This window comes from Nasonia vitripennis, chromosome 5 (genome assembly GCF_009193385.2).
Source record: "Nasonia vitripennis strain AsymCx chromosome 5, Nvit_psr_1.1, whole genome shotgun sequence".
NCBI lineage: Eukaryota > Metazoa > Arthropoda > Insecta > Hymenoptera > Pteromalidae > Nasonia > Nasonia vitripennis.
In genome coordinates, this window is record NC_045761.1 from 27,336,100 (window position 1) to 27,348,346 (window position 12,247).

The window sequence follows — 12,247 nt, forward strand, 5'->3', positions numbered from 1 at the left end:
ATATATACACTGCTTTATACCTACTATACCGCGTCGTCGTCGCTACCGCCGCCGCTGATGCTTGCTCACTTCCTCAATCTCCGCTCGCGGAGCGGCCACCCCCGCACACGTCAAGCGGAGGAAGCTTTTTCTTCGGCTTCTTCTTCTTCCCCTGCAGTCGGCTGCCCCTTTCGGGGAGGGGGATGAGAAGCTTTTTTCGCTGAGACTGAAAATTGCGGGCAGAGAGATTCGTCATTTCCGGACGCGTGATGCCCGGCGATTTCTGCCAGAGCTTCGTAAACGAAAAAATGCATTTGTATTTTCAGAACCCCTTATACTTGAAGGTTCGCGGCGCGTCGCCCATCGATGTAACACACAACATCCTTCGAGATCGACTCATGTTTGGCTCCGACCGCTAGTAAGCAGCACCGCCCGGTTCTCGCCTCTTCTCGGTATCTCACTCCCCCGCACGGCAACGGCCAACCCCCCCGTTTTATCGATAACGTCCTACGGCTCGTTCCTCGACTGATAATTCTTCTCTCCGCTCTCTTCGCAGTCTCGTGCTTTTTCTATTAGGCTCTGTTTACTCGTGCTTCTCGGAACTCCACGAAAACACGGGTTGCGTAGCTATAGACGCATAGTGTGAGACGAGCGACCGTCTGGCCGTTGACTTTTTTTTACAGATCTCTGCAAGCCGAAGCCGCTCTGCTGCTTCTTCTCTGCTTTATCAGTCGTTCGCTCACCCTCCGCCAGATGCCGGCGGCGCTCGGCAGCTTGCACCCTGGCGCGAAATTCGAAAGTCGCGTATTGGAAAGTTCGGGGAATAAAAAAGAGGTTCGCAACGCCAACTCGCGGGATCAGAAATTGGTCGTTGGCTGTCTAATCTCGGCAAAAATAAAAGCGTGTACTTTCAACTCCAGAGACGTCGTCGAAGGTGTACGCAGAGAGAGAGAGAGAGAGAGAGAGAGAGCACGTCTCGTTAGCTCAAAGTCGCTTATTTACAAACAACACCAGCGGAAAAATCTCGGGCGAATCAGCATCATCACCATCCGGCCGCTTTCTCTCTACATAACACGCATCAATCAGAGCCAGACAAACATCGCGATTCGCAGGCAGAGTTGGTGCGTGTGTAGCCCAGGAAGAAGCAGCATATCGAGTACGGGAGAGGGGGCTGACAGCGAATCGAGCGAGTCTTGCGCTTCTGGGCGTGCTCTCAGCACGTGTATACCAGTCTCTCGTCTCCGAACGTCCGCGTTATCTCTCCCTCTCGTGCATGCGCGGACTCGAAGCAGTGAGAGCGAAGAGAGAGAGAGAGAGAGAGAGCAATCGATAGCGGCGCGCGCACACAGCTTTTTACTCGCTCTCGCTCGCTCGCGTGTGACGCACATATATAAGCGGCAGATATAGTTCTCTCGCGGAGCACCCCCGCGTCGCTTCGACTCTTCGCCGCGAGAAGCCGCCCTTGAGCGCGACCAACAGCAGCAGCGTGTGTCTGTTGCGGACGGACAGTCGTCGTGTCGTCCGACTTCGCGCCTTTGCGTATCGCAGCACAAGCACCGACCTCGTCGCCGTAGTCCTGCTGCTTGCTGAGCGCGTTTCGTCGCAGGTTATACAGTGCGCGACGCGGACGTCCCTATACGTGCAGTGCAGTACGCTCTCGTGTCGCGGAGAGAGTCGCGATGCCAGCAGTGTCGTGACACGCCATAGCGAGCCTCTCAGTCCTCGGTACGCGAGAAGAACGAGTCCACGCAGCTCGATCGGCGGTGTGAGCTACGAAGCCGTCACGCAAGCGCGAGCGCCTGGTCAACAGCGAGGAGGCCTCCGAAGACGACGTCCCCAGCTCCCTCGGGCTCCTGCAGCCGAGATAGCAAAGCTCGCGCAGGGGTGAGTAAGCACAAGCTCCTTCTCGGCGCGCAGTCGCCCTCGCGCATCTGTCTGCCCTCTCGCTCTCGCTCTGCGACATGTTACTGTGTGAGCGTGTGTGTGTGTGTGTGTGTGATAATGAAAATGCGTGCTGGGCTGCTGCCGCCGCTGCAGCTGAGCTCGACCGGGCGCGACCTACAGCCCTACATTCGCGGTCCGCGGCGCGACCTAACCTCAACTCGTCTCGGTATCGGGTTATGTGCCGTCACCGCACCCCCCCCCCCCCCCGTACATATGAGTGCACGCGTTTCCGAATCGCTGCTGACCCTCGCGACGAGTTTGGACTCGCTCGCGCGCGCACGGATAAATGAGTCGATAAGCGCGTTTCCGTGTGTGTGTCGCGGTCGTATCGATTGTTCCCGAGGCTCGGGCGGAAAAACGCGTTCGATTCGCTCTTGAATGTCGTCGTCGTCGTCGCGCAGGAGCAGCGTGTTTACGGCCGCGGCAGAGTCTCTCCTTGAATCTCTCTCGCTCGCGCGCGCAGTTAATTAACGGTAATCGATCGGCCGACGTGCGCCCACTGACCCGTTTACCGAGAGGGTAAAGGAAGACTGTGTGTGTGTCTGTGTGTTTCAGGCGAACGGAAGGAAGCGGCTAGGCAGGCACGGTGGTCGCGGTGCTAGTGGTGCCTCGCTACCAGGAGGAGTCTGTCGTGCGGGTCCCGGGTGGGATCTTGTCCGGATGTGATGTGGTGGAGCCCCACGGGGGGCCTCGGTCTGCTGGCGGCGTCGGCGGAGCTGCGGCTGGTGGGTCTGCCGGCGGCGGCCTGGCCCAGGATGCGCCGACGTACGCGGCTCGGGTCCTCGTGAGGGCCCCGAGCCGGCTGCAGGCGCGCGCCGGCCCCGGCGAGCTGTTCTCCGAGGACGAGGAGCCCGGATGGAGCGTCGCCGGTGAGCTGCGGCCCGTCCGGGCCTACGCCGGCTCGCGGCGGCCCGGCCTCGCCGACCAGCTGCTCCTCGACTCCGAGGAGGAGGAATTCGGCCTGCCGCCGCCGAGCATGTCGCGCTCGCGCGCTGCCGCAGCCGACCCGCGCGACTACCCTCGCGACCTGAGGCGGGAGGAGCTCCACCGCGGCGCCGCCGGGGACAGCGACTACGAGGAGAGGCCCAGCAGGCACCACCAGCAGCACCGGCGCCGCGCGCTCGACGACTACGACTACGACTACGAGCCCGAGGCCAGGCCCGCCAGGACGGCCCCGGCCGCCTCATCCTCCTCCGCCATCGCCAACAACCAGGTGAGCGCCAGGTTTTCTCTCGCCTCTTCCAGGTTGCCAGCCCGACGAGACGATCAGCTCTCGCGCGTCCCTCTCTCGGCGCGCTGAAACCAGGTTCCGCGGAATATAGGTCAGTACTACTAAGCCCGAGAGCGCGCGCGCGCAAAAGGGAGAGCCCCGACACGGAGGACGATATATCCACCCTCCTCCTCCTCCTCCTCCTCCTCCTCCTCCTGCTGCCCGCTAACGGCAAAACCCGTTTGCCAGTCTTCTTCTCTTTTCTCTCTCTCTCTCTCTCTCTCTCTCTCTCTCTCTCTTCTCCTCTTTCCGCTCTCGGCTCGCGTCGCTCGAGGTCCTCCTCTCTCTCTCTCTCTCACACACGTTCAACACCCCTCGCGGATTTTTCCATTTCCTGCAGCGGCTTTCAATCGCGGCCGCACTTGGACACGTATACGCGATCGAGCTGTCGATCGGTCGCGCGCACAATGCGAGAAATGGAGCGTCGGCGGCGGAGTCCGAGTTGAGAAAACAGTTTTTTTTTTCTCTTCTCGCCTCGGCGATGTTCGCACACTCCGCCTCCTTCGATTTCACGCCCATGGTTATCGAGAGCCTCGCGCTACTGATAGCGCGCGTGCGGCTATCTTTATTGGGGGGGTCATGTGTTATACAGCTCTGACGCGTCTTTTTGTCTTATACGCGCCTATCGCGTGTTATGAATTATGTAGTCCGAGCTCGTTTAAACGAAGACCCTCGAAAATCACAAAATTGTTTTTCATCCCGTCGAAAAGTTCACGCAAACAAGATAAAGGCCGAGAGAGCGCACTGAGAGAACTATATATATATATATATAAAATTTACTACATATGTAGGAAAAATTACTATATTAGATAGTAACGGCAGGTCATACTCGCTCCATGACGATTTTTACTATATTCATAGTAAAAATTGTTAGACTTGTATTAAAATTTGTTACGTGTTTACTAGAAATTACTACATTATATAGTATTTTAAGAATTTCTCCGTGTGCCAAAATTTGAGGTTATAAAGTTGATTTATGCAGAAATCAGAGACCAAAATCTATAATTTTCTGTTATCTGGTATTATTAAGTGATAAAATATCATTCGCTGCTATTATTTATTAATTTTGATCAATTTATTATTAATATTAACTCACGAGTAAATGTGATTAATATATCAGATTTGAAATTTAGTACATAACAGTACTGTTTGGGTAAGTGGTCAGCGCGCTCGACTCCCATTCCAGAGGTCCAGGTTCGATTTCCGTTGCCGCAGAAAAATTTCTTTCACTTAACAACATTAAATATCAATAATAATAATAATAATCATCATCATATTCGAATAAGCGCGTAAAATTGGCCAAAAAAAAAATTTCATTTCAGAAATTACTATCTGAGATAGTAAAATTTAATACAAAGCAAGTATAGCCGTCCGTTACTATATAATATAGTAATTTTTCCTGCATATGTAGTAAATTTTAATATCTAATTTTGCTCAGTGCGACTGCCATAATGATCGACGTATAATATATTACACACACACACAGACGAGAGCGAAAACAGGATACATCTCATAGTTTCGTTCGTTGCATCAGCGCGCATTGTGCTCGACAATAAGGCCGCGCGGACTTTCAGAGAGGGAGCTTTAATGACAATGCGGTCGCGCAGAGACGCCGCTGAAGTTTAAGCATTATGTGCTTGCTATCCCGAGGGGAAGTATAACGAAGTTACAATGCCTCGCGCTTTTGCATATGCGAGAGACCTTTCAAGCACAATGGTGTCGCGCTACTTTGAGAAAAACAGAGAAAAGAGGGTCCATCAGCTGGAGGGAGGGAGGAGCTCGGCCTTGGCATCTCGCTGATGCACCGGTGAATAAAGTTCGTTTTCTGATTGGCCGATTCACACGCCGCCGCGTCTATTTCCACCGATGCGTCCTCAAAGTCAAGGACTGCGCGCCGATTACAGACGGCGCTGGGAATCGCGAGGATCCTAATCAGCGGGGCTCGGGATTATTTAACCGGGGACAAGTCAGGTATAAAAAAGCCCCCAGACAGGGGGGAGGGGGGGGGGGATACACGTGTGCGTATAAAACGCCAACTAGCAGGTATGTGGCTCTGTGGTATTCGACTTTGATAAAAGTGGAGAGAGAAAAAAGCCTTTTATAGCCTCGTTCGCGGCTTTACGGCCGAACAGGATTTTCGAGGCAGTGCGTTATGCCAACTTTATTCCCACCTCGTTCTAATGCTGCTGGCGCGAGTCCTTTCCTTCCACGCGTCTCATTGGATAATCCGAAGCTCCCTGCGCTTATTCTCGAATAATTGAGGGAACCGTAATTTCCACATATAGGCCTGTGTGCTGCAGCGCTGCTCTCGTGTAATGGGATTCCTATCCGGTGCGAGCGCCAGTGACAGCGGATCGGATGAGATATTCTCCTATTCTTTCGGCCACGTGTGTCCAGCCATCTGGTACTTTCGAAAAAATTATATCTCCAGTATTCTCGGCTCTTTTTTTTTTTCCTTTAATTTTCTACCTCCTCGTACGTGCGTGTGTACCTTTCTCTTCTTTCCATATAGCGTATGGGCGATGCGTCTATAATACCGGTATGTGTTTTCGGAGCTGGGGCTCTCTTTCTCCAGTTTCGTGGGAGAGCGACGCGCACGGGTAAATCGAACAGGTAAAGCGGCGTCGCAAGTGGCTCTCGGAGCCAAGCCAAATCAGAGGGGATATAATCCACAGAGGGCCGTATAATACGAGCGAGCGAGTCCGTGTGTGATCCTCTCCCGTCTCTCTGTATACGTATACATAGCTTTCGTCGATGAGCCGGTATTCGATTTCAAGATGACACATGCAGTTAACATTTTTCGGGGAACCTGCGCTGATGCTCTCTCGCGAATGCCCTCTGTCTCTCTCTCTCTCTCTCTCTCTCTTTCCTATACCTGCACTGGACACGCGGGCCTCTACGCTCTAAACTCCATTATGCTTTTTACCGGGGCAAAAAGTCCCTTAATTCAAGGCTAAAGATTTTAATCGGCTGTAGGTATTTCGGAAATCCCTCGCGGATGCCTCGGCGATCCCCGAGAGCTCCGTCTATGAAAAACACTTGCCCTGATTCTCGTGCCCGCGGAGCCCGTTGCTTGAATAACGCGCAGAGTTCGATGATTCTCGAAAATAAACCACGAGAAAGTGCTCAGTTTATAAGGTATGAATATTCATGCGGGGACATTCGAAATTTCACTTTTGCGCAAAACAACGTGTTCAAGTAGTTGTGCGAGAGAGGAGTATTCCGTGCACCGGCTACTTCGTCATTATAATATAGAAGTGAGCATCGTCTCACGAGATCAGCTAATGAAGCCGGAAGAATACGACGAGCGCGTGCTTTCAAAGAGGCGTGTTTTTCTCTTCCCAAGAGATTCGAATCTGTTATTGGTGACACTTGCTCTCGCGAGATACGGCCGTTGATGGATTTCTGTGGTTTCGGAATAATCATATTCCAAGGGGAGGGGGGGGGGGGTCGTACGCCGATCCGTATACAGCATATAAAGTATCGGGGGACTGTGGTAGATCGGTTCGCTGAAGCGATTTTATGCAAATGCTCGACCGTCTCTCGCCTAATGTCAGAGGTGTGTAGGGTAAAAAATGCAAACAACACATCGTGTACAGTCCGAGAAATTATATCGATTTTACACCGGGGCCTATCATCAGACTTTGCAAAAAACAGCGGCATACCTGCGGCCTGATAGTTATTAATTATTCGACCGACGGAGGAGCAGTAGCGCGGAGAAAAAGGTAATTGCATAGCGCATAATAAATAGAAAAATAATTAGGAATTCGGGAATAGAGGAGGAGAGGAAGAAGAAGCAGCGGCTCGGAATTCGGAGAAAAGGCGAGAGGGAGAGAGGAGTATAACGCCAAATAAAAGTGCAAAGAGGAGAGAAAGAAGAAGAAGAAGAAGAGGGAGCTAGAACGTCAAAGGAGGAAGTGCAAAATAAAAAAGAGTCTCGCTCCTTTCGGCGGGGGGAGGGTGGAGCGTGCAGAGGTGCTATACACCGCGAGAGAGAGAGAGAGAGAGAGAGAGAGGAGGGAGGGGAGAGGGGAGAAGGAGCGCCGCCGGTCAAACTGGTCACTTTCGTAAGATAGTTCGCTCCCTCCCTCCCCCTCTCGCTCACTCTTGCAATTTGGCGCGCGGCATAAAGTAACGATGGGCGAAAACAAAGGATCGTGTTCGACCGATCATTGCATTATTCATGCGCGTTTCTAGCAAGAAGCGCTCGTAAACTCTCTTTCCCTCTCTGTGTCTCGTGCGCTTGCCCTCGAGATAGCCGTTCCTCCCCCTTCTTCTCTCTCGTTTCTTCATATGCCCCCGTAATTTCTTGCTGATTTTGGCCTCTCCTCTCTCCGCAACCCCGACGCAGCAGCAGCAGCTGCGATTAGCCCGCGTCTCTCGATGTGTTCCTCTCTATAGGCGCTATAAATATTCCGTATAAAAAATAGCTATAAATTTGCGCGCCTCTATATTCCTCCTCCTCTCGCTCGCTCTCCTTTTTCTGCGCCTCGAAATGGAGCGAGAACGCGAGCCAAGAGACTTTGGCAAAACGACGATAACAGAAATGTAGGTTAGCGTTGATCGAAGTCGCGCGCGCTTTCTAGGAAAACGGCTCCTTCATATTTATGTCGCTCGGCCTTTGTACGTACGAGGAAAAGGAGTCGCGCCGCTAGGTGGCGCGCGGGAGGGAGAATCTCCCGCAAGCGAATCGTGCCGAGCAACGTTCGTCTTGGGTGGTGCGCAAGCTCTATAATAATCGTAGAGTAGCGCTGCAGATGTGAAAGTTTATCGGCGAAGATTAATATCGACTGCGACGGCGTGATCCCGAAGTGGGTCGCGATAATTTCAGCCATAAATCCAGGAGCAAGGAGAGGAGAATCCAAGAAGGACGTGTATATACTTGCGCGCGAAAGTTTCGATCAAACGAGTTCATTGTTCCTCGGCGCGCCCGGAGCCCAGTGTCTTCAACATCCTCGAAACTCTACTCCGCGCGCGGTAATACGCGCGTTCAAACAAAATCAGCCTCATTGTTTCGCGCGCGAGCGAGGCGCCTATATTCAGCGCTAATTGTCCGTTTTCAAAGTCGCGATGCGCTCGTATACATACACACTGGAGCTAAATTTATCGCATTGTTCGAAAAATTAATTATAGCAGAAGATTGCGTCTCTCTCTCTCTCTGACCAGCGCTATTTCCGATAGAACAATTTTCATGTGATTAACCGCCTAATTGGACGGAGGAGAGCACATAACCCAGTTCCTTTTTTCCAAACGGACGTCGTTATAGGATGGCCCGTATAAGTAATGTAATCAGATAAAACAGCTCGCTCTACGTTAGACCACTAAATTTAGAAACTTTATCCATTTGTAACGCGGCCTGCTTGCGGGCTCTCTTTACGAAAATTTAGAAATTCGTCAACTGCGTCACGATTAATAAAGCCCGTCCGGTTATACTCGGATTCCGGAATATCTCTCGTTACCTCGATTACCAGTAACTCGCTCATTACTCATCCCGTAAAGCTCGCCGATTTCGACGAGCGCCGATCGATCGGACGATAAAACCGCGCGATAATGCTCCTTCGCGCGCAAATCCATCCGAACGATAAAGTCGCGACGTGAGTCATCTTTTATACGCATAGGTACATTTAATTAACGTCATCGCTATAAAGCGAAGCACAGATCTCTCGGAAACTTTGGCGGTTAATTAAAGCAGTGTCCCGCGAGATCGAGAGACTGGGAAAAAAGTAATTTTAAATTCGAATGTGTGTGTGTATATATATATATATATATACACGTTACATAAGCCGGTGTAATTTTTTCTCCGCCGCCGCCACCGCAGCGACCGAAAAGAGAAGAGTTACCCGATTTATGGCAATTAGGGAGTAGAGAAATAAAAGAGGCTCGGAATTAACGGATCTCGGAGCGAGCCCGAAGCATGATTTACCGGTCGTATAATGAACTAGAAGAGCCGAATTTCTCCCAAGAAATTTCGGAAATCGTCTACCACGTAAAAGAAGCAGAGAGAATGTCGTGTATCATATAATGCCGCATATAACGCGGGCTGCAGCAGCGTTTATAGCGCGCGAGAAGATTTAAAAGGTTGAACTCTCGGGCGCGTGTAAATAATTCGTCCGGAATATCAAAGCTTCTCCTCCTTTATATACAAAAATACTCTCCCGCTTCGATCGAGCGCGTCTCTCCGTCCTTGTCTGCTATATAGCGGGGCCGGCGCGGCGACGACGAGGTACGTCGCTTTTTATTAGGCTGCGCCACAGCAGGACCCGATCGGGAGAGAGAGAGAGAGAGAGAGGGAGAAAAAAGAAAGGGAACGGCCGTAGTGGTAAGCGATGCTCCCGGCTAATAAAGAATTTATGGTCCTCGTTACCGGTACGGTTTCTACGAATTAACGTCGATTACAGTGTGCGTAGAGCCCGGCTCGGCTCGAAATGTAAAAACTAGATATAGTGAGAGGCTCTCGCTCTCGGGGTTCTCTCTATACGCGCACCGAAACCGATTAAGCGAATTCATGAATAACTTAGAGAGACTGAGAGAAGTAGTGCTGTCTAGTGTATAGCCACACACGCACACGCACAAAGAGCGATGCCTCGCGCTGCTTTTTCGAGGTGCGCGAGCACCTGGCTCGCTAGCGCTCGTATTATTATAAGCGATAGCACTTTTGCGGAGCTATTTTGCAACAATCGTGTCCGATATAATCCGGTTGCGTTGGATTATATCGATCACGCGATTTGCGCATCGGCGGCTATATAGCTCTCGAGATATATAATACACGCGGATTATTAGCATATTCGGACTCTCACGAAATCGGCGAGTACGTTCTCTCTAAAAAATTATTACCATATATCCCGCTCGGAGCTATATAAATGTATAAAGACGCGGCGGCGGTTTTGCGCGCTTTCGAAAATTCGTTATCTCTCTCGAGCCTACTTGTATATACTTATATACACCGTAAGCGGCATAATGCGACGAATGCGCGAAAACAAGCGTGTACGGGTTCTGAGACCTTGGAAGAGTCGTTCGAATAACCTGCGCACAAAAGGGCTGCCGGTCGGGGACAATCGGCTTAGCGAAATTAATAGGCGAAAATAATGTTCGCAGCTGCGCTCTTATTCTCTCGAGCGTATGTATTTCTCTCTCTCTCTCGATTAAAAGCTGCATTGTGAGCAGAAGAGCCGCTCGATATCGAAAACGGCCTCGTCGGCCAGGCCTTAATGGAAAATTGAATAGGCGAGTGGCTATCCGCGCGGAGATAAGGGTTGGCAAGAGAGAGAGAGAGAGAGGCACGCGCCAGTGACTCGGAAGCATCCCTTCATCGATCTACCTCTCCCTCTCGGTTTATAAACGTCTATATATATAACATACCCTTCCCCGATAACGGCGTCTAAACTTAAAAAGTCATTAGCCGTACGGGAGACACCGCGAACAGGAAAACAATGGTTTTTTTTTCCTCAAAAGAGCCCCGGTGGTCCCGGCGAGGATCGAAGAGCATAAAAGCCTGCGTATATACGGAACGTAACGGTTGTAGTATACGCATAGAGAGGCGGAAAACGAAATAGAGATGCGGGAAAAGAACAAAGCATCCCCGTGCAGTACACACTCGCTTTACTGCCTTACCCGCGCACCTACATAAATCTACGTTCCTCTCATCCCGCGCGCCGCTCCTGTACGCATTATATACCTGAGCCGAGATCCGACCAGCTCCAATTGTCCGGGATGAAATTATTGGAGGCTGCGCCGCCTATTGTTGCGCAGTCTAATTTTCACCTCTCTCCCTCCCATAGCCCCTCTCGTTACCCCAGCGCTCCCGCTGGCTGCTGCTGACCACTTGACACGAGGCTCTTTTCTTTCTTTTCTTTTCTTTTCTCTCAGTCCATCTACGTGTGCTGTGTGCACGGCTTCGATTCTTTTGTACGGCCCGGCGGAGAGAGAACGAGACGTACAGGTGTATAGTACACAAGTGGAGAGAGTCAAGGCCGAGCTGGAGCGCGCGGGAGATTTGAAATTCACGCGCGAGCCTTGTTTGCACAGCCGCGTCGCGTGTTTGCGCTGCAGTTTCGCCCGCCAGCGCTGTACTGTATAACACGAGAGCCAACATCAGCGCTGCAAGAGAAAAAAGTCCCGATTAATCAACGCTGAGTAGAGATTGGAAGACGACAGCCGTCGGATGGCGCCTCGGCAGCGCGTGACCGGCGAGCATTATGCACGCGAAATCATCCTCCTCCCTTCTATCCGCATTCAAATGCGCTCGTCTCTGCGGGCTACAGATATAGCTCGCGGCTGCATTTCTGCTAATCGTTTTGATTATACTCATTACCCGTTGTCGCGTTGCTTTCTTTGTTTCGCCTTGTTCCAGGAAATCGGCCGACTCGATTATTCTCCGCGAGTCTAGACAGCACACGCGCGTACCGAATGTGTTTTTTCTATCTCTCTCCCCGGCGGAGAACGAGTCGAACATAACCTCAAAAACTGGCCGATCGCTCAGGCGCAGTATGTATCCTATGTGTCTGATGAAATTGGCGAAATTCCAAGCCGGCGGCGCTTGCACACAGAGAGACAACAGCGACGTCAAGCTCTGTACACTATATCCCTTTCGCTCTCTCTCTCTCTCTCTCTCTCTCTCTCTGCGCATTTTTCTCCTCTTGTATCGGCTCGCGATAAGCGCGGTATGACCGCTTTAATTGTGCAAGTATTATGTATAGACGGCTGTGCAACTTTCACGAGTTATCGACACACACAAACACACACACACAGAGACTCGACGAGATTTTTCCGGCCGCGATTTATGGGGGGAGCAAACTACGCGCGTGGACATGTCGCGCGCGCGCGCGATTATCGGCTCTCTATCTCGCATTTGCGATTGTAATTAAAGGCTTTTCGGTCTATATTCCGATCGGTAAAAACCGCCGATAGGATTTATGCGCGCTGACGCAACGCGTGCGTAGACGCGTGTGCGCTTTCGAATGCGCCGCGCGCGGTGTCTTTTCGGGGGCGAGAAAAAGTCGAGCATGCAGCGCAGATGTTTATTTACGAAAATTTCCCGAGAACGGGATAGAAGAA

At 51.5% G+C, this 12,247-nt stretch overlaps 1 protein-coding gene across 13 annotated transcripts in view; it reads left to right on the forward strand.

Moving 5' to 3' along the window:
• The first annotated feature begins 1,371 nt into the window (after positions 1-1,371).
• Positions 1,372-12,247, forward strand: part of LOC100117527 (voltage-dependent L-type calcium channel subunit beta-2) — a 40,785-nt gene continuing 29,909 nt past the window's right edge. For 3 of the 13 annotated variants that reach the window (XR_004227845.2, XM_031931376.2, XM_031931384.2), the window contains exons 1-2: positions 1,374-1,863; positions 2,479-3,136. Coding sequence is in view for 12 of the 13 variants with exons in the window: in XM_031931376.2 (XP_031787236.1) it covers positions 2,900-3,136 (237 nt within the window). In the remaining variant the exon portion in view is untranslated. Of the gene's footprint in view, positions 1,864-2,225; positions 2,397-2,478; positions 3,137-12,247 lie in introns of those variants that run through there. The other 10 variants (XM_031931378.2, XM_031931383.2, XM_031931381.1 and 7 more) reach the window with 9 other exon arrangements.